This window comes from Mytilus edulis, chromosome 8 (assembly GCF_963676685.1).
Source record: "Mytilus edulis chromosome 8, xbMytEdul2.2, whole genome shotgun sequence".
Taxonomy (NCBI): Eukaryota; Metazoa; Mollusca; class Bivalvia; order Mytilida; family Mytilidae; genus Mytilus; species Mytilus edulis.
In genome coordinates, this window is record NC_092351.1 from 30,102,729 (window position 1) to 30,126,261 (window position 23,533).

The 23,533-nt window shown below is 31.8% G+C and overlaps 1 protein-coding gene across 1 annotated transcript; it reads left to right on the top strand.

The window, feature by feature from the left end:
• Positions 1-891: 891 nt before the first annotated feature.
• Positions 892-19,399, top strand: LOC139486964 (glutamate-gated chloride channel-like). The gene is made up of 9 exons (XM_071272003.1): positions 892-968; positions 8,002-8,121; positions 9,321-9,394; positions 10,310-10,389; positions 11,576-11,793; positions 12,943-13,025; positions 13,649-13,792; positions 14,086-14,537; positions 19,239-19,399. Exons 2-9 carry the CDS (start codon positions 8,054-8,056, stop codon positions 19,389-19,391), a joined length of 1,272 nt encoding a protein of 423 aa, XP_071128104.1. The 5' UTR covers positions 892-968; positions 8,002-8,053; the 3' UTR covers positions 19,392-19,399.
• The last annotated feature ends 4,134 nt before the right edge of the window (positions 19,400-23,533 follow it).

Below are 23,533 nucleotides of genomic sequence, written 5' to 3' on the forward strand. Positions count from 1 at the left end.
CTTCAGCTGGTCCCTAAACAAGTATAGATATACTAGTTCAGTGATAATGAACGCCATACTAAACTCCAAATTGTACACAAGAAACTAAAAATAAAAATAAATACAAGACTAACAAAGGCCAGAGGCTCCTGACTTGGGACAGGCGCAAAAATGCGGCTGAGTTAAACATGTTTATGAGATCTCATACCTTCCCCTATACCTCTAGCCCATGTAGAAAAGAAAACGCATAAACATGCACACATTTAAATTCAGTTCAAGAGTAGTCCGAGTCTGATTTCAGAAGATGTAATCGAAGAAAATATACAAAATAGCAATAATACATAAATAACAACAGACTACTAGCATTTAACTGACATGCCAGCTCCAGACTTCATATGAATATCAGGCACAATTCTTCCTGTTAGGGGTTTAGTATCATACCATCATAACCTATTTATGAGAAAAACATAACCCGTGTCATGCCAACAACTGGTTTTTAAATAAATGTGTTTAGTTCCGATTATAGACTGCTTGTTATATTTCGTGATTTTAAAGCCAAATATAATTTAGAATATTGCAAGAAAAAAAAACCCAATTGCATTGCGAACGAAATATCAAAATGGAGTATAAATGTAATTTTTTCAGTAAAATTTTATTGACTACAAATACATACTTTAAATTCTTTAAACCAGGATACGATTTACCTTGATTGATAAAACAATTCAGTTTAACGGAAATATATTTAAATGTTTACCTTCCCACATCATTAACTTTGATTTTGGTATGGGTAGATATCGTTCCACCTATGCAACGTTTCTTTTAACAGGTATATGTATCCAGGTCAAATGTCTTCCTATTCGAAATAAAGAATTTAATACGGGAAGTGGTTTTATATCTATCTATCTTGTCAGTTAGATTATAATTGTTAGACCAGATGTTTTATTGTATAAGGAAGAAGATGTTTCTGAATTAATATAATACTTTTTAAGGTCGGAATGTGCAGTTATGTTTTTTGTTTCAGTGGCATTGACGTCAATTTTTTTGTAGTTGTAAAATCTAAGATTATGATTTCAAGCTTTTGCTAATAATATCTATCTGCAACCAACACATGGTTGTTTTTATATGAGTTTATCGCATAGGAATAAATGTTTTAAATTTTATTTCAGTTGACTAGAAATGATAGTCATGTAAAAGATAGTCGGAAGATACCAACGGGACTATTAATCTCGTAAATCAGAAACTAACTGGCATTGCCAGACTTTCACTAACGAATCCTAACTCACGGCATAATCAATACAAAAAGAAGTAGGCAATACAGTTCTAATAAGACAAGCATGCATAATTAATTTAGACTCGCGTAAGATGCTACAAGAGAATAACACTTTGCCTTAACAAATACAGAATGATATATTTGCAATCATTGTTTTGCAGTTTATATGTTGTGTTGACTATCATATTATTTATTTGTGCGTTTCTCTGTTGTAAATGTTCTTGTGGGTGTTTGTGTTGTATTTTTGTTACCTAATATTTAACCGATATTGTTTTTCATTGTCATAAAGCGGGAGGTTTGGCTTGCCATTTAAACCACAATTTGTCTTAAAATGTCCTGTACCAAATCAGGTATATGACAGTTATTCAAATAGTTAGTTTATATGTGTGTTGTTGAATGTTTTGTTGCACTTCAGTGTTCCTGTTGTTTCCCCTTATAGTTGATGTGTTCCCTCGGTTTTGATTCGTAATCTGCATTTGTCTTCTCACAATCGATTTATGAACTTTTGAAAAACTCTTTAAATCTACAAACTCAGTGAATATACACTTACAGAGTGTAGACGATGTGTAAAGAAACAAAAAGAGCTTTTAATATTTAGCAAACAATAACTGTCGTTGCATGTGGTAAATATATATACAATATATGTACATTGTCGGAAAATATAAAATAATGAGCTTTAGAAACAGGACGAAAAGTGAAGCTAAGCGATTCTTGCCGAGCTTTTCTCCTGTTTTGCAGCGAGTACAAATATATTTTTATATTTTCCGACACTGAACATATCTATACTGTTAAACGAGAAGACCCTTCTTTGTGTGTCGCTTCTCTTCCTTCCACGATAAATTAATCATCATGCCTCTATGTTCTATAGGTAACATGCATAGTCGCATTTGTCATCCATTCTCATGATTAGTCAGATTGAGTTATTTTTGGAGAAAAACGACATGAAAGGAGTCCGGATATTGATTCCGTCATCAGCTGACTATTAGACATAACATTTCCGATTTGAAACATGCACAAGTACAACCAATCGTATGATAGATAACAAAAACGAAAAAAATAAGCCAATCTTATCTCCATATCATGGTTTTAGATCGCAAAAACCACAACTAATATACTTTCTTAGAGAGGACAATTATTTTTCGCGTTTATCTAAACTACGATTATATACTACTTTAATATATAGAGACTCTCTGTATTCTGTCTACTGTTTTCTTTGAAATGTTTACTATTTAAAGGGTTATACCAGTTGCATATATATTAAAATAAGTAAAACATGTGGAAACAAGAATGTGCCCATAGTACACGGATGCCACATCGGCACTATATTTACTAAGTGTCGAGTTGATTGGACTTCAACTTCGTCAAATACTATCTCGACCAAAAACTTCAACCTAAAGCGGGACAGACGGTCGGGCAAACGAACGAACGAACGCACGGATGCACTGACTAGAAAACATCAGTAATGCCAATAAATGATTGATTGTCCTAGAAGCATATTTTATAATGGTCTATATATAAACAGTTACCGTGATTTATTTCATGTTTGAAGCGGTGCAAATTTTTAATTTAATTTGACTTTTACCAAAAGATGCATTTTAGCAAAGGAGAAGGAAAATATTTGTAGTCTGATGCCAGAAACACGAAAATAATTGAATTTAACAGAAAAGAAACAAATATCTGACCTTGAAAAAAGGGAGAGGGCTTTTGATACCTTTTATGAAATTCTCCATACATAATATCTTTTACAAAAAATCATCCTACAACTGTTCACAAGCTGTATATGACCGCGTTATCGTGTTCGAGTATTGTTTTATTTCTGAAATTTACTTCCAACACTTGAAGCATGGTCTCTAATTTTTCAAAGAAATCGACATAGTGTAAACGCGGACCGGGAAGAGGACCCCAAAATGAACTGGTACCGCAAAGGAAATGTCCACATAACCGCTTGCTCAAAATGGAAAAGGGATAAAAGGAGAGTACAAGTAAACAAGTACAAATAAAGCAAAAAATTATGTGTGCACCTGTTATTTGTACAATACAAGGGTGATTGCAGGATAATGGTTTTATTGACTTTTGATAAAATTATTTCAACAGGTAGTAAATTTATCTTGTAATTGTTGTTTTTTTTCTTTTTAGTAAAAGCAAAGGGTGTTGATCATCGTCATTTGACAGAACACCATTTCACTAGACTGATTTGGGATGTTTAAAAATTTCCAATAGCAGTTCGAAGAGGGAAGTGTATATCATAAAACTAAAATACAAGTCACATCCAACCTCATTTTTTTCTAATCGCAATCACAATGAAAATTAGGTCAAACTGAACTGGTTGAATAATTGAACTCTCTGAACCCTTGTTTCACAGGAAGATGTATAATAAAGGGATAGTCTCTTTGGCATATTCCCCATTTCCATTCTCAGTTTTATTTTTTACAGAGTTTGTCTTTAGTGCCGTGTGGAGGCAGTAGAGTGCCTCCCCGTGCTTCAGGTTTATGCTCTTATAATATACTGGATTATGGAGTGTGTGTCTGAGCGAGAACTGCTCTAGTTCATTACTTTATGAATATTTATCAAAAAGTAGTATTTCAATATTCAGCCCCATTCTACTATTTAGTCACCCATCAGTCCTACCCTGATATACCCTATCTTTTTCGGGTAATTAATACTGATAGCGTTTGACATATTTAGCCGAACAGATTTATCAATTTTACGTAACTTAAATTATTGTATGCTGGTTCATATTCTGGACGCCAGTCTTTGCTCCTTTATAATATAATTCACGAACAAAAACAATTATGAAGCTTAGAAATGGAAAAATATTAAATACTAAACTTGTTCAAAGGGTATCTACACGGTACAATCTTCAAAATCGGTTATCTAAAAATACTACCATCGCTAAAATTTTAACAATAAAAATCGTGGTTACCCTTCTATCGATAAGTGTCATGCCAAAAAATGACTTACATGTCCCCGTCTTTCCACCAACAATACGGTAAGATCCAGATTTAATGGTCGCACATTTTCTTTGAATTTTGAAACTGATATAACTTGAAAAACAAACAGTATTATTTATTTACTCACATGAAACAAACCGGGATGTGGTATTCAGTACGTAGGTGAAACTGGACGGTATTTATCTAAACGCACTCAAGAACATCTGTATTGTTTTAAAAGACCCACTAAATTCTAAAGTATCATTTACCAACACCTTAAGAAACACAACCATCCTTTTAAATATTTAGCAGTTCAACCTTTAGAAGTAGTAAATAAGCAGCCTGGTGAATCTCATTCAAAGTTTGTAAGATCACGGAAAATAATTGAATTAAATTGGATTAAACAATTACAGACAGTCTGCCCTCTCGGTCTTAATGATAATATCATGGGAATTGGTAATATATCTAGAACCGATTCCGTTAACATTTTGGATATAGTTTCTAAAACTGTTCGTAAAAACCGTTCGCACGGTCGTAGAACAAATCGCAATCAAAGAAAATTTCGGACCAATCATACCAATATTTCGGACCTAATGTCTATTTAAAAAAACAACGGCAGACATTATCTGTTAACAAAACTCTGTTCATTACCGGTTAATATGTTAAATAAAATTTTGGAGGATTGCAACACAATTTCATATAGCAGTCCTAAGTATGAAATTGATCAAATTATTATGGCATATTGTTATTCTAAACTATTTCCCAAAATTGATCGCCCTGAAGATCATAAAAAACATTTTATTAAAATAAAGTATGTCAATAAAGGCTTTGATTTTGTAAATATTGCCGGTATATTTAACGACCATTCTGTTAAAGAACAAATTCCGGGATATTTTGACAATACTGAGCTCCCTCTTATTTGTTATATTTACAAGAAATCTACCCGGAAATTTGTGTTTAATTATAGTAAACTGTGTAAAGATGTTAATATCAGTGAAAATACACCTACTTCATGTAATTGTAGTACCTCCGAATATATTTATGGACCCATTTCCCATGTTATAACAGGAGATCTTAACATCGTTCAAGACCGAGAGTTAAAATCATTCCTCAGTAAAGGACCTAAATATCGTCACCCGTCAATTATTAATTGGAATGAGTGTCGTAATATCATCCACGACTCACTTCATACTTACTGTATGAAATGGATAAAACGGGAAAAAGAGACAAAAAATCTTTGGACTCTTTTTTTAATTCAGTAATGAAGATAGTTGATATACGTATTCAACATTTTAAAGAACATTTTACTATTAACAATAACCACAAAAACCTATTTCTCGTATCAAACATAAACTAAAAGAACTAGCCAAGAAATTTGTGTTTGTCCCGGCCGATAAAGCTGCTAATAATATTTTTATTGTTTGACGTAAATTTTACATTGAGGTTCTGAAAAAAGAAATCACCAATTCACCAACATTCCAACTGACTCCATTTTCAGAAACCGACATCTGTAACAAACATAAACTTTTAGCTACCGCTTTACAAGCAGAGCCAAATACAATGAAAGTCCCAACTATGTACTGGCTTTCGAAGCTACACAAAACACCTTACAAATATAGATTTATTTCGTCTTCAAGCCATTGTTCCACTACTAAATTGTCTATTCTTCTTACCAGCACACTTGGTACAATTAAAAATCTGATAATAAATTGTTCAAATAAGGCCTTCGAAAATAGTGGAATTAATTACTTTTAGAGTGTCAAGAACTCGTTGGAAGTACTTGATAAATTGCATGCTTATATTGGTGATTTTGAATCTGTTCAAAGTTTTGATTTTTCTACCACATTGCCTCACATTCTCATTAAGAAAAAATTCACACACCTAATTAAATGGGCATTTAAAAAGTCAGAATGTGAATATATATGTTCAAACTCTTATACGTCATTTTTTAGTAGCAATAAACTATGTCAATTGGACATGCTTTGATACTATATATGCCCTTGAATTTTTACTAGATAACATTTTTGTTCGCTTTGGGGATTCCGTATATCGTTAGATTATCGGAATTCCAATGGGGACTAACTGTGCACCACTTATTGCGGACCTGTTTTTGTATTGCTATGAGTTACAATTTATGACAAAAATAAGCAAAGACCCATCGAAACAACATCTGATAAACAAATTTAATAATACTTATAGATATTTGGATGATATTTTGGCTCTCAATAATGACGACTTCAGTATGTATATTAAAGAAATTTATCCTGTTGAACTTACTTTAAATAAAGCTAATACTAACAATGACCACTGCCCTTTCCTCGATCTTGATATCTATATCATTAACGAAAAGCTGAATACTAAAATTTATGATCAAAGAGATGATTTTTTATTTCCTATCGTTAATTATCCATTTTTAGATGGTGACGTTCCCTTGTCACCATCTTACTGTGTTTATATAACTCAACTTGTACGATTCGCTCGTGTATGTAACAATGTTTTAGATTTTAGCGAGAGAAATTTATGTATTACTGAAAAATTATTACACCAGGGTTTTCGATATCACAAACTAGTCAAAACATTTACTAAATTTTATCATCGGTATAAGGACAACATTCGTAAATATAGCTCAACATGCAGACTTCTTATACGTTCAGGTATTTCACATCCAATTTTTTATGGCAATATTCTTTATAAAGCACAAAGGTGTCAGTATTCACCTCAAAAACTAACAAAACCTTTGAATAGACTTATTAAGAAGGCCTAGGATATAGTTACGATACTGTTGTGAAGTCATTAAAGATTTCATATTTTGGCGTTAATATTGATTCACTTATAGGGTCTTTGCATCGGAACTAAACACATATATTCAAAAACAAGTTGTTGGCATGACACGGGTTATGATCTTCTCATATATGTTATGATGGTATGATACTAAACCCCTAACGGGAAGGATTGTGCCTGATGTTTATATGATGAAATCATAATCTTTCTAGTAGTCTGTTGTTATTTATGTATTATTGTCATTTTGTTTATTTTCTTTGGTTACATCTTCTGACATCAGACTCGGACTTCTCTTGAACTGAATTTTAATGTGCGTATTGTTATGCGTTTACTTTTCCAAATTGGCTAGAGGTATAGGGGGAGGGTTGAGATCTCACAGACATGTTTAACCCCGCCGCATTTTTGCGCCTGTCCCAAGTCAGGAGCCTCTGGCCTTTGTTAGTCTTGTATTATTTTTAATTTTAGTTTCTTGTGTACAATTTGGAAATTAGTATGGCGTTCATTATCACTGAACTAGAATATATTTGTTTAGGGGCCAGCTGAAGGACGCCTCCGGGTGCGGGAATTTCTCGCTACATTGAAGACCTGTTGGTGACCTTCTGCTGTTGTTTTTTTTCTATGGTCGGATTGTTGTCTCTTTTGCATGTTCCCCATTTCCATTCTCAATTTTATAGTGAAAAAAAAACATCAATTCAAAAAATGAAAAACGACAAAATGCAGTCCACAAAACACTATATAGAAGACATAAGAATACGCTACACGATCCTAATCAAATTATTTTGCGATTTAGGTTCTGCAGAAAGGATTTAGGTTCTGCAGAGAGATATTGATGGCCAGCTGCTGGAATATCATGACCCAACTCCATAATATTTGCCTCATATTTTTTAAACAGATTGTGCATCATATGTAGCACTCGTAGTGGTCCTATTTGTAATTAGTATCGGGGTTGAAAAAAAATCCCCTCTATAATGTAACCTAAAGCCACCATTTCAGTAATACATGTACATGGTTTCATTAATGAACTCAGTATTCTCATTACAGGTTTTCGGTTTACTCTGCTGGGCAAAATAAACGCATATAAAACAAATCTGAGATGGTCACTCGAATGATATTCCTAAGATTCAGTTTTTTTATTTGCTATACAATGGCTGTATCACGTCAGTAAGTACTACTTATTTTTTTTCGTTTACAAAACAAATAAGAGAGGATGCAATGGATGAACAAAAATCCTTGAAGGCAAAATTTCACTTTTATCTCCGCTGTTTTTTTTTTTAAATTTATTATAACATATTCATTTGAAAGACAATATGTACAAACAAATATTCAGAAAGTAAATCAAAGGGATAATTAAACTCATGAGTCCAAAATAAAAGGACAATTCAAGGTCAAAAACAAACTGACAATCTAAGGCCAAACAAAAGACAGACTACGAAAAGACCAGCATGACATAGAAAACTAAGACTGAGCAACACGATCTCCAATACAAACACGGGATGATCTAAGCTACTCCGTAAAGATAATATGCAGATCTTATTAAAACGAAGATGTGGTATGATTGCTAACGAGACAACTGTCCACAAGAGACCAAAAATGACACAGACATTAACAACTATAGGTCACCATACGGCCTTCAACAATATGCAAAGCCTATACTGCATAGTCAGCTTGTTCATAATAATCATAAATCATCAAAACAAAATAATTGAAGTGAGCGCCCTTTACGAATAACATCAAGCAATATCATTTGTAAAAAATAAAGGTAACTTTAGCATACCGTTATTCAGTAGTCATAAATTGATTAAGCGAAAACAAATCCAGGTTACAAACTGAAACGAGGAAAACCACGTAACAACAGAAAGACTTAATTGCTTTAAAAACAATCGCAAACACATAGAAACGAACTATTTGATACAAATGCCGAACTCCTGACTTGGAACAGGACATTTCACAAAACGCATTTGTTGGTTCAACCTGGTTGTGTTGCTAGCAAAACCTCCCGCTTATATGGAAATAATTAAAATACCACTAAACGGACAACATTACATGACATGAATACACAGTGCATATTATAAACGCGAGAAGTATAAGGACTGAGAAATACATAAATGAATAATATTACAGTACATTACAACAAGTGAACCACAGAAGAACAACAAACACCACCCACGAATAGAGTGGCTGGTAGAATAATCTTTCATGGTTCTTTCATATTTCAAGAGAAATGTACATGTATATAAACTTGAAATTCTAGACTTTTGGTCGGTCTGTACTATTGACCACATGTATGTTAGGTATATGGAAATCTTGTAAACAAATCTAACAACATCAAACACATAAATATGAAGTATGTGTAATATTAGACAGAACATTCTTAACTCGTTGATGTTGGATACAGCGTATGATAAAAGGATACCTCCAGGAGTTGATGTCGGCGGTAAGTATATTATCTAGAACCACATGCTCCATAACAATTCAATCAGGAGAAAATTATTACCTTTACCTTATTGTATATACCGATTCAAACAGAATGTTGATAATAACACTTGAGTATATTACGTTGACTAGATTTCATGATGATTGGTGCGTTATGTCCCTTCAATTCGATAATATAAATAATTATCATGTTGAAAAATATTTATTAGAAATTTATGAAAGGATACACGTACTCAAAGATTCCACTAGGATAAGAATCAATACTTGGTGTGTTTATCATTAACGTAAATGTTTTCAATGGTCTCATTACGTGTTTACTCGGGGTAGGAAATTAAAAAAAAGATCACACTTTTTAAGCACTTTTCTAGATTCATCTATATACCTCCATTATATCAATAATTCAAGGCGAATGAGAGACATAATATATCAAAAGGACAATCAAACTCTCTTTACAAAAACTAATCTGACAATGTCATTGGAAAACAATCGACCAAAAGACAAACACCATTACCTAGAAATCAACACAGACAACTAAATACTGAGTAACACGAACCCCACAAATATTAGGAGGTGATATCTGTTAGCCAAGATAAGTTAACAAAGACTGCTCTACATAAGTGCCCGTCGTGTTGCTCTTGTAATCACGGGGTCTAAATCAGTGTGTCCCATTCGAAGAAAAAAAAAGGATGAGATTGAGGTAACAATTAGAACGTATTTGTCGCCGTCCACAACAATTGCCAAGGAATTATTCAACTTTACTTATAACACATTGTTTAAATTCTTTCCATGAAACATAAAACCTGTAGAAAAAGACTGTTTTGTGTCTGCCCATCGTAAGACCCGATGTAAATATTCCAAGTCTTGAAGCATAATGGTTTCACGAATGAAGATATAAAGCATTATGCATTTTTTTCAGATTTAGACCAAGAAAGGCCAACAAATATAAGCGTTAAATTGACCATTTCTGAAATATATGATGTAAACGTAAATGAAATGGTAATAAGCTTAATATTTACTATAATATAAATATTATGCATGATTAATTGAATTAGATATCTCTTTTAGATACTATTAACACTACCTTTTATTGATATTACGTAAACAGAAATGGTTAGTTGGATAATATTGCTACTTTTAGAATAGCGGATGTAACCATAGACAATTTTCGTTTTTTTTCTTCTAAAACAATATAAATGTAAACCAATAAATATAAAGCTATGGTACATGCACTTGTAATTAGAAGGTTTTTGTCGTTTTTATAGTTGTTTACTTTTGCTAAGTTATATGATTGGCAATGAAGCATCTATTCACCACTGATCAACAGAGACGATGATGTAAACTATTAAGGGCCGTGTGGGTCATAATTCATTTTGTTACACGTACCCTAGATTACACGTAACATTTTTTTTCACGTACCCTAGAGGTAAACGTCAAACTTTGTTCACGTTCCCTAGAGGTACACGTATAATGTTGTTCACTTATCATAGAGGTACGCGTAATTATTGTCTATTCATGCAGCTTACAGAAACAGAAAACCTGCATTCCCTTCCCTGAATGATGGATTATCTGTGTCATCATCATTTCACTATCCAATTAAAATCCGCCTAACAAGTGTTTATGTTCAAAATTATTTAACTTGTCTCTAGGCAGGAACAAGTAATTAACATCTTGTCATGGATGGCCGTTTGCCTTACTTTTTAGCACGAACAAGGCGGTCAATTTTCACTTTTGATTTGTATTATGTTTTCATACGACTATCGAATACTAGTTGTTTAATTGTATACCAATGTTAGTCCATCCGTTAAAATTTTGTAAGACAACTCAGTTACATTTGTAAACGAATGTTTTTGCTCTACTATTAAATGTTATGCCAAAATCACTAGAAACATATTAATATTATAACTGACAATTTCTCTCATGTTAATCAATACAACATGTAAATCTTCTTGCTTCTGTCATATTTTTTTCTAGCTAACGTTGCATCTCAGTTGTATTGAAGGCCGTAATTTGACCTATAGTTGTTATTACTATATAAATTGCGATTTGGATGTATAGTGCTCATTGGTAGTCATATTACATCTTCTTATTTTTGATGCAGTACTGTACATAAATCATTTGTCGTCTGGTTTAGTATATCCAAAAATTGTCATTTTGTTTCAAAGGATGTCTTTTTTTACTGCAGGATTTTTCCACGACATGTTATCTTCGTCAGATTTGGAACGATCATCGTTTAAAGTTTAACTATACGAATATCACCCTTCAACTTGATAGGGAAGAAATAAATAAACTTTGGGTTCCAGATACATTCTTTCCAGAATCAAAGTTTGAGCAAACTAATTCAGTAATTCCAAATACACTCTTACATATACACCATGATGGGACTGTGGTTTACAGTTTGAGGTTGGTACATGTATGTCATATTCTTAAACATAGATATCTATTCTGTTTTTCGTGTACAATGAAATAAAAGAAAACTGTAAAATTTTATACATCGAATGTTAAACCACACAAAAACACAAGACCTAACAACATCGCAAGGTATACTATATAAAGTGTTTTATTATTAAATGATGCACAAAATGAATAAAATCACATTGAGATTTAAATGCATCAAGATTAATAAGATATTTTGTTACAAAAATGATAGGCTTTTAAAATATAAAAGATGGTCCATGGGTAGAGGAATATGGAGTTCATATTTATTTCATTTTTTTTACGCCGAAAGTAATATAATTTTATGAAACTGGACGTTATCTAAACGACTGTTGTTTATTAAAAAAAAATTGGCTGCTAGTTACATATGTAAGATACTCATCTATCTTGATTTAAAAAAATGTATTGTTAATAGGTTTACAAAAATCGGTGTGGTATGCATAAATGGATTGTGGATTCTCAAACATGTGTAACAAATTGTTGGGGAGAATGTATATCCCTAACTTTGTGTAAGAAACAAGGAAAGTGCATTTTTATTTACATTTGTGCAAGTTGATAAGTGACAAAAAAAGTTTGATATGTGTGTCTGGTTTAAGATAATGTAAATGTTCGTTTGTCGGATCACATTCTGTTCTGTCTGAAGTTTTAATTCCCTCTCGATTAGCACCTTTCCAAAAATTAACGATGATTCACAATACGATTGAGTACATATTTTAGATTCTTTGTTAAGAATTAATAACAGTTTGAATTTTCAAAGAACCTACACAAAGTGCATGTGCTTATATACTTGTGTAGACAACACAGTCGGTAACAGATGAACCCGGTTCGTATGCTAATACAAATATAAACAAAACAACAGAAGATTTCGAAACAAGGTTGTTACTATGTGCGATAATTACCATCATATCATCGATTATAAAAGCTAATACTTGTATTATAAACATGCCACTAACTCAAAAAGGGTCTGTTTGCATTATAAAGGGGCTGCGATCCATTTTAAGTCTTGAAAACAATAATTAGACTTAATATCATTATAATGACTATAAAAAAGAACAGTATAAGTTATGTTCGAATCTGTTCGTTTTGTTTTCACATTTTACTCGTTTTCTGATTCAGGTTTCATGTAAAGTTTGCGTGTTCTATGGACTTTCATTTATATCCACTAGATGTACAGTCCTGTGTCATCCATCTAGAAAGCTGTAAGTCGAAAAGAGCTAGAGAAAGGAAGGATATATTTATAATTACTTTGGGTTGAGGAGCTGTTTCATACATAACAAGAATTAAAACATGAATACTCAGTCACGTCCTGTCAGAGTTGGGATGTTGATGTATGCTATAACGCCACTATCTAAAGTAAGGGGAAGGCAAATGTTGAAAATTCATTTTTACTCTATCACAATCAGAAAAAAGAAACATCTTATAAGGTGATGTGTATTTTCATAGTCCATGTTATATATATAAATTGCAGAAGCGTCACATTTACCGTAAGAGTTCAAGAATAACAGCTACATATACAAAGGCTCAAAATTACACGATCAATTATGTCGTCCTTATATTGCATATCTGTAAAAGCTGTTATCAAAATTAACGTGTAACTATATTGTTCAGTATAATGGTGTCCCATTTTACATATCTTTGCATAAAAAACTTGAGAATAATGTCAGGTACATAATATTCGTTTAGAGAAAGTGAACGTCAATTTTGGCTGAATCACGACTAAGAAATATTATTACGTAAAAAGACCAAATAGTTATGAACTAGTAACCTGTATGACACATATTTCTGCTTTTTGTTATTCGTCAATGCATATATCTTATTTCAGATGGTTTTACCTCTGATGTTGTTGTGTATTTGTGGGTAAAAGACAAGCCTGTTACAATACAGAATGCGATTTTACCTCTGTATAATATAGAAAATACTCCAACAACCAGTGTTGAGCTATGCGATGTCAACTCGTTTCCAGGAGGTTAGTTACAAAGATAAATAATAATTTTGTTATATTAGACTTCAAACAAAATAACAATCAGCATAACTCTTATTTTACAGGAATTTACAGATCAACTCCAGAATGATATATATTGAAATTGGGTCTTTGATCAATGAATAAAATCCTTTCAATTTCGAGTCAAGACTATCAACCACTTTTAAAGTCAACAAACTTTTTTGAATCTGCAATTTAAATGTCATTCACGTTTTGTTTGATAATTATTTAACATTGAAATATGTAGATAAATTTATTATTTACAATTTATTTTACAGACAATGAATTTTCCTGTCTACAATTGACAATTATTTTTCAAAGAGCCATTGGATACTACATGCTAGAAATTTTCGTCCCGGATATGCTTATTGTAATCATGTCGTGGGTCTCGTTTTGGTTACATCCTCTCGCTGTTCCAGGACGAATTTCTTTAGGTGCCATTACAGTCTTAACTATGTCATCTCAAGGTTCTACAGCAAGACTCAACGCACCTCAGGTCTCATATCCGAAAGCAATCGACGTTTGGACTTTATTTCAAGCTATGTTTGTGTTTGCTGCATTAATTGAATTCTCTATAGTGAATGTGTTAGCCAGAAGAAAAGTGTCAGAAGAAACAGCTGCCGAAATGGCTGCTAAACGTAAGGAGGTCCATGTTTATGACAACGTATTAGCTAGTAAACAGATGTCAGAAGAGGAGGCAGACAAAATAGCAAAGAAAAAGTATAGAGAGGTGTGTAAACATATTAAGTTTGAATAGCAATTCAGAATGCAAACTTCTGGTAACAGATGCATATCGAACCAATTGTTTCCTTTAAATTTTTTTTCAGCATAAAACTTTAAAACGTTTTAACCTGCTGCATCTGTATGCACATTCCCAGTCAGTAACCTGTTGTTTGGTGGTTTTTTTTAGTATACTAGTAAATGAGACCGTTGGCTTTACTGTTTGAATGTTTTTAATGTAGGAATTTTTTTTGAGGGAGGGGCTGGATAGCTTGCTGTTCGGTGAGCCGCAGTCCGTACTTTGACATATAATTGTTTACTTTCAATCCATTGTGACTTGGATGAAAATTTGTCTTATTGGCACTCATACCACATCTTCTTATGTATATGTTATTTATGGGTTTAGTGCGTCCTTTAATTGACAAATGTTGTATTTATCGTTAAAAAATGATTATTGATCTAATATTTATATAACTTTATTTTTTACCACTTACATTATGTTAAGTGCCTTTTTTTTGTATTAATGTTAAAGAGGTCAGTTCAATAGTTTGTCTCAAGTTCTCAAGGTCATCAAATGGATTTTGTTAACAAAACATTACGGAAATCGAATTAATCGAGAAGTTTGTTTTATTACACATTAAAAATTGAGAACAATTTTACGCAGTCACATACATTCTTTATATAGATATAGGAAGATGTGGTGTGAGTGCCAATGAGACAACTCTCCATCCAAATAACAATTTAAAAAGTAAACCATTATAGGTTAAAGTACGGCCTTCAACACGGAGCCTTGGCTCACACCGAACAACAAGCTATAAAGGGCCCCAAAATAACTAGTGTAAAACCATTCAAACGGGAAAACCAACGGTCTAATCTATATCAACAAAATATTTGTTATACAATATATTTATTCAACTGCATATAACCGATGAAACATTTCATAATGATAATGATGACATCATTACTCAACATGTGAGAAAGAATAACAAACATATTATATACCTCTAGTTTTGATTCAGAATGCATAAAAAATTCTAAATGCATGTTAAGAACATATTTAGGTATATCATTTTTTTTTAATTTATCATATTTTATTGAAATCTGTACATTTGTTAGTTTAAAAACATCAAGCATCGGTACCTTATCCCAGCCTCGTTAACATAAGTAAATAACGTATATATATATAACAAAATTTTTTATCGTGACGTATTAAATTTATATTGAGATCCATTTTGTAACATCTTGTGATCAATTTTATTTGGCAATCGCCAATGGCAGTCAGCAGGGTTAAAGAACATCAGTTGTTCGACCTGTTAGTCAAATGCGTTTTGTTTAAATATACTTTTTCACTCTTTTGGTCTTTTGGAAAATGTTGTTTGTGCTGTTTTTAGACCCTTCTACAACGAAATTTGTTTGACATGCACACGTATAAAAATTGCGGTTTTTATCCAACGCAGTCATAGGTTTGAACGTAGTTTTCAATTTAGACTCGTTTATATATATATATATATATATATATACAGCTGTAAGTTTTTGTTAGTATTATACATACAATTTTCCATATTTGTAAAAAATATATACCATATCAGATATATTAAAAAATGAAATTTACCATTAGGATAATCAGACATAATTATCTAATATAACAAATGCACAGGTTATGAAAAGTAGTTGAAGTAATAAAAAAAATATATATAAGATATATATTTTTAAGTATGTCCGCAGATTATTCTGAATTCAAAATTATGAAAAAAAGAGAAAAAAACAAAAAACAAAAAACAAAACCAAAAGAAAAAAAAGAAAAAAAGAAAAGGGAAAAGAAACAAAATTAAATAAATAGGTAAATAGATAATTGAAAGATAAATATCAAATTTCAAGGAAATTAAAAGTTTTTTGTTTGTTTTTGGTTATTTATTTGCAGAGATGAATTATGTAGTTCTTTCTCATGTAAGAAACAATATATCATATGACAATTCTAGTTTTACTTATTTATGTACACATATACAATGTAAAACAACATATCTGATCATTCATCGAAAAGTGTGGCAAAAGCTTTCCAACTTTTCCCCTTAAGCTTTTAAAAAAATCTTGACAAATGAAGGAATAAAAGGGGTGACTAGTTTATAATTATCAAAAGCATATCTCTTTCTTGCATTCTTTACTTCAGAAATTATGCTGTTATATTGCTTTCAACTTTGAATGTTTCTTCTAGTAATTGTTCTAAACTGAGAATTTTTCCAGCATCTGATACAATGTCATTTATGAAAAATATACCTTTATTAAACCATTTTTTTTTATAAAATACAGGTTTATTTTCTATTCATCCACAGTGGACTTGACAAAAAATATTCCCACATATTCTTTTCTTTTTTATCAACAACAATGTCCAATGCATGGAACACATCCTGCCAAAATTTATTTTTCATCTTTACTCAAATATTTTTTCTTGATTTATTATAGAAAATAAATCATTTTTCCATTTATTGTAGGATTGAAAAAGTTTTCTAACCAATGTAGATTTGAGTGCTATAATGCAGGAATTAAGATTGATCATTTGCAATCCACCTTCACTGTAATCCTTGAGTAACAGCTCTTTCTTGACTCTATGAACAGGCGAATCTAAATAAATGTAAAAATAAACTCATTAATCTTTTTCACAAGTTCTTGATTTGGGTTTGGCAATGTAATTATAAGGTGATTAAGGACAGGTAAAATAAGAGTTAACACAACTGTAATTTTACCAATTACTGTTAGATTTCTTTTTGACCATATTTTGATTAGATTTTTTATCTGCAAAACTCTCTCACTATAATTGATTTTAATAATTTAATCAAGGTTTACGTCAAAATTAATACCCAATAACTTAAAAGATGTTGCACCCTAGGACACATTTCTGTTTGGACAAAGTTTGTCACTATAGTATATTTAACTCCCAATCCAAACTACCTGTGTTTTAGAAAAGTTCATATTTAGCCCTGAGAGGTTTGCCTACCAATCTAATTCATTTAAAGTTTGATTGAAGGACTGTCTAAAATAAGAGAAGTATCATCTGCAAACTGTGATAACTTATGTTCTATCCTAGTCACAAGTATGCAAGTAATATTTTTATTCCCTCATATTTCTAATTGCCAAAATTTCTGCACAAAGTATAAAAAGGTAGGTTGATAAGGGATCCCCTTGTCTACTGAAAGATTTCCTCCCTGAATGACTACAGATGAGATATTATTATAAAATACTGTAACCCAGTTGATAATAGATTTACCGAAATTAAAAAATTGCAACACTGACAACAAAAGGTCCCAAGATAGAGAATCAAATGCTTTTTCAAAATCAATTAAAATCAATAAAATATTACGTTCTTCTGTATATTGTAAAAGATCATAAATCAATTTGATGTTATCCCCAATAAAACGCCCACTAATACAGCCAGGTTGATCTAAATCAATCAGTTTGTCTAAAACGTTTTTAAATCTACTAGCAATAACCCCTGAACCAATTTTGTATACAGTATTAAGTAAGGAGATCGGTCTCCAAATTTTGAGTAAATGCCTTGGTTTATTGTCTTTTGGTAAACATGTAATGATTCCCTGCCTTTGAGTCACTGATAAATGTCCCAAATTTGACCCATAATTTAAAGATTTAACAACAAAAGCTTATACAATCCTTCCTGAAAAACTTTAACAAATCCGTTGAAAAACCATCTGACCCTGGTGATTTAATATAATTCATTTTCTGTAAAGTAATGCTAGCTTCATTAATATAATAAATTTTCTTCCAATTTAGCTTCTAATATTTCAATATCACATAATAGATCTTTCTCCTTTTTATCCCTGTTTTTTCTTATAGCTTGAATGAGATATGATTTTACCTCTAATTTCTAACAACAAAATTTCAAGAAACAACTGACTAATTGCTGTAAAATGGAGATCATCGTTACTAATCTCATGTATATCATCAAAATTATAAACCAATGCCCCATACTGTTTTTTAACATCTAAAATCTTATCTTTAACAATATTTATGTATTCAATATCATAAAGTTAGAAATTATTAAATTTCTACAGACCTTTACCTCGAACAAAAGAATTCAATTCAAATTCCAAAACTACCATGGAATTATCTGAACGATAACTAAGTTCCATTTTACAGTTTTCTTAAATTTATCAACATACAGTCTGGAATAAGAAACAAATCAAGACGTGCCTGTTTGAAGGGTGATTTTTTTCTCCAAGTGTATCTGTGTTGATCAGGAAACAGTTCTCTGAATGGGTTCACAAGGGACCAGTTATCTATAATTTCTAAAACTTTATCTCTGGCATTGGGATTATTAACATGTAAATAATTACAGTAATCAATACATGGATCTAATATTAAATTAAAGTCACCACAAAGTATGTAGCTTTCATTTCCAAAATCTTCAACAACATTCATAATCTGATCATAAAAACCAGGACTGTCTGCATTAGGTCCATATAATGACACACGTGTAACTTTCTGTTTATCTATTATCTATTATAACATATAATGCAAAGTAATTGCCATATATATCAATTTGGTAAAATGTTCATAAACACGCCATTGTGTTGTTAGAATGCACAGGAAACTGTAACTCGGCAGTATATGAAACGGAAAACCAACGTGTGAAATAGATTTAGAGGAAAATTTTGAATTCTGTTTTATTCAAATGAACATCTATTATTTTCTGTTGCAGTCTCAAGGTAATGATATGGATCCTAATTTTGATGATAAAAGACGACCGTACCTTCCAATGGCAAAGAAAATAGACATCATTTCAAGAATAGCATTTCCAGCTACTTACGCATTCTATATATTTCTATTCTGGGTAATAGTTGGGAATGTTTAATAAATATGAATGTATTGAGTTGACATACGTCCGTTATATATTCCTACTTTGTCTTTAAACTTCATAGAATGTTAACACCAAATTGGAGCTAACCTTTGGCAATAGGTCGACAAGAGCCCCATGTCTAGCATGATCTGCTTTCCCTTTCAGAACACCGGGGATTACCTTTGGTTTTAAGAGGGTTTTGTGTTGCTCAGTCATTAGATTTCCATGACGTCTTTTGTGACTTGTTTGTCTATTCATTATAACATTGGCAGAAATGTTAAACGAAAAATGCCACCAATTACCACCAATGGATGGGTCTGTTACACACTAGTAATACATGTATTTGTTTATTTGCAAATAATGCAAAAACATTGCCTTTTTGACTAAAAAAATAAATATTCACAGTAACATTTGTGAATTTTCCAACACTATCTGTGATAAAACAAAACAGTTAGAAACACAAGTAGGCCCAAGTCAGGAGCCTATAATTCAGATGTTGTCGTGCATCATTTTTGTATTACGTTTATTATTTTTTACATATATCAGACCGTTAGTTTTTCTCAATTTGCATTTGTCATTTGGGGCCTTTTGTTTGGTTTTACTTATTTCTGATGGCCAAACGGTGGCCTAAAGTACAATTCTGTGTCATTTGGTTTCTTGTGAAGAGTTTTCTCATTGACAACCATACGTTCACTGCGAATTCTTTGACAAGTAAACATATTTAGAATATAAACATTTTTTATATTGAATACAGATAATGATTACCTATCCACTAATAACCTCCGTTTAAACTTAAATACTCATAAGCCTAATGGATTTTCTTTACATTTATACTTGCAATGAACAACGCAACATATGGCACATTTTGCACCGGATCGGCGTACACTTCTTGAACACCTAATATGACTTTCTGGCTTGTGGTGCTCAGTCTTTGGATATCTAATTTAGATTTACGGAAATCCGATCATACGTTTAGGATTGTACGACGGGATGGGTTCTTGTTTAGGTGGGATGGTAATATTATTCTTGAAATAACTCATGATCCGTGAAATTGATGTTTTTTGTTCAAATAGTTAGATGTTGCTACTGCTAACAAAATGCAGATCAAGTTCGGTTTTGATCCGTTTTACTTTTTACTGGATTTGAAAATGGGACTGAATGTTCTGTCCATGCAACTACATGCATATGTATCTGGGTCATACATATATATATTAAAACAACATATTTCAAATTAACATGTGTTTGATTGATGACTAAATTTAGGTTATCATCGATATTAACTTACGTTTTGGTTGTTTGGTTATGTCGTTTCCCTGAATACGTAAAGAACAAATCAATCAATGCTTTTCAAATTTCAATACGCTGCTACTGATTATACAATTGAGGTCAAGTTCGCTGATGACGATTTTCACATATTGCCGTTAAAAGGTAATAAGGACACTAAATTGTTTTAAAATTGACATTTAATATGAGGCAGGAATTACCTGTGAATGGTGACGAAGTCTGTATGAATTATTTTTTTTGTAACTTTATATTTGTTAAAAAAAGAAACGGAAATACCGTAACGTTTCCGATTTTGGTTCTGTTGTTAGGGATTTTACTTGTGACGTTATTTAAGTTATGACGTCATGTTCAATGTTAACAAAGAAATGCAATGCATCAGGTAACGTTTTTTTCATATCAAACAATTATTAAAAATGAATTGGTATTGAGTTCCTTCCTTATTTTTTTTAGTAAACTGATAAATATATATATTATTCAAAGTCTCATGCCGACAAGACCGGAAAAGGAAGTAGATTTCAGCTCAGATGCGGGGATTTTAAAAAGTCTAAAAAAAAGTTAACGATATGAGTTCATTAGAAGAATGAAAATTTCGGGAGATTTTCCCGAATTTTTTCATTTTTTTTTTAAATTATTTTTCTACCGTTCTTGAGGACTTCGTCCCCATAATATGAGGCAGGCATTACCTGTGAATCGGGACGAAGTCTGTATTATTATTTTTTTTTTTTTAAATCGGACATGTTGATAAAAGAAACGGAAATACCGTCACGTTTCCGATATCGGTTCTGTTGTTAGGGATTTAGTTGTGACGTTATTTAAGTTATGACGTCATATTCAATGTAAACAAAGAAACGCTGTTATTAGGTAACGTTTTTTTTTCACATCAAACAATTATTAATAAAAAATGATTGGGTGTTGAATTCCATCCTATAGGCTATATTTGTTGCTATGTTGATAAATATACACTTTATTCAAAGTCTCATGCAAACAAGACAGGAAGAGGAAGTAGATCTTACATAAAAAGTAAACGATTTTGAGTTCATTAGTAGAATGAAAAATTCGGGAAAATTTCCCGATTTTTTTTTTGATTTTTTTTATTGATTTTTCTACCGTAATTGGGGTCTTCGTCCCCATATAAATTACAGAAACCATGAATTTTTTTTTTTGACAGTCTCTTGTCTATTGAGTATTTTGTGCAACTTTTTCATACGCATCGTTTTCGTCGACTGATGAGTTTGAAAGGTACAAAAATGTATCTTTTGTTCCGTTTTTTTGTAACACGTAACCTACTGCCATCAGCTCTACCTTTTTTTGTCAATGTCAGGGAATTGAGATTGGATGTTCATGTTTTTCAAAATTCCAATAGAAATCAACCGTGTATATATATGATAGCTACTGTTGCGGCAAAGTTCTGTATTTGTTAAGGTAGATTTAATTTTGGAGTGTGTTAAATATAAAAATTGTATCATCTCATTACTTCACCGTCCGAAATGATATCCTTTCACTGATTAATTACTACTTTGCTGAAAAGAAATACCATCGACACAGTCATTTGCTGTATACTTTCTGTTCTTCATGCCCTGCTTAAAGATTTGTAAGCCAAATTTCACACATGTTTTCGATATTGATACTCTGTCCGTCTCTATAAAGTATGTAATATAGCAGTCCAACTGTATTAATGTATGTGCCATTTAGGATTCCTATGTGAATAACGAATCGCACATCTGACGTACCAAAGTATTATCCTGGAATCCGTGATGAATTTTTGGGATTGTGTTGGTTGTTTTTGTCTCATTCAACTTGAAATAAAAAACTTTATCGTAAATGTCATAAGAAGGTATGATTTAAATTTATAAATTGCGACATTTCCATATTTATTTAGCAACGTGCGGGTATCCGCATGTAGGGTGTTGATATGTAGCCAGGTTAATAATATATGCTAGGATTTATATTTCTTGTCATTAAATATGGTTGCTGCTATCAAGTAAGTTATCAAATCCAGCCCTTTTAATAAAGGGTAAAAATGGATTGATCTTTTCAAAAGTGTTAAGTGCCTAATCATATATGAGTAGACCGTTTTGAATTATATGTGTCATATATCGCCACGTATATATTTACATTACCGTATTCTTTTGCGGTTGATGAAATCACCAAAATTGCACTCACAAATAACCTTACAAGGTTGTCATCAGTGGAACAGAACTAGTTTCCTTTCTTCAACACTTGTGAATTGATCTAAATCTGGATTTTTATTTGGGTTTACGTTTTTCAATTTTGTATTGTTTAGTGGATAGTGCGTTGTTTGATTATATTAAGTTACAATGATTTGTTCGTTTTTGTTTGATGTCTGATTTTTATCACCCCTTGGTCTTAACGTACTGTATAACACATAGTTGTTGTCAGTATAATGGAATATTATGGAATTTATGCGACTGTCATACAAGTTGGAGGTTTAGCTAGTTATAACACTAGGTTTAATCCATCGTTTTCTATATAAGAAAATGCCTGTATCATGTCAGAAATATGACAGTTGTTAACCATCTGTTTGATGTTTTTGAAATTTTGATTTTGCAATTTGCTTAGGGACTTTCCGTATAGAGTTTTTGTCGGAATTGTTATTATACTGGTTACACTTTATCCAACGCTTTAAAGTGCAAAAGTTATAGGATAGCATATTTTGTTTTTGATACTCAAAGCCTTTTGATTGAACTTTTTTTTGTAAATTTTCGATTACAGGTTATAGTGCGATACTGTTCAGTAACAAGATATAGTAACGATACTGTTGTCAGATCATTAATTAAAAGATGGCATATTTTGGTATTTATATTGATTCACTCAAAAGGGTTTTTGCATCGAAAAAAAACCCCATTTATTCA

Coding starts and splice junctions, on each gene's coding strand:
- LOC139486964 (XM_071272003.1), top strand. CDS start 8,054: ATGGTCACTCGAATGATATTCCTAAGATTCAGTTTTTTTATTTGCTAT. Junction 9,395..10,309: donor TCCAGGAGTTGATGTCGGCG/GTAAGTATATTA, acceptor CATTTTTTTCAG/ATTTAGACCAAGAAAGGCCA. Junction 14,538..19,238: donor CAAAGAAAAAGTATAGAGAG/GTGTGTAAACAT, acceptor TTTCTGTTGCAG/TCTCAAGGTAATGATATGGA.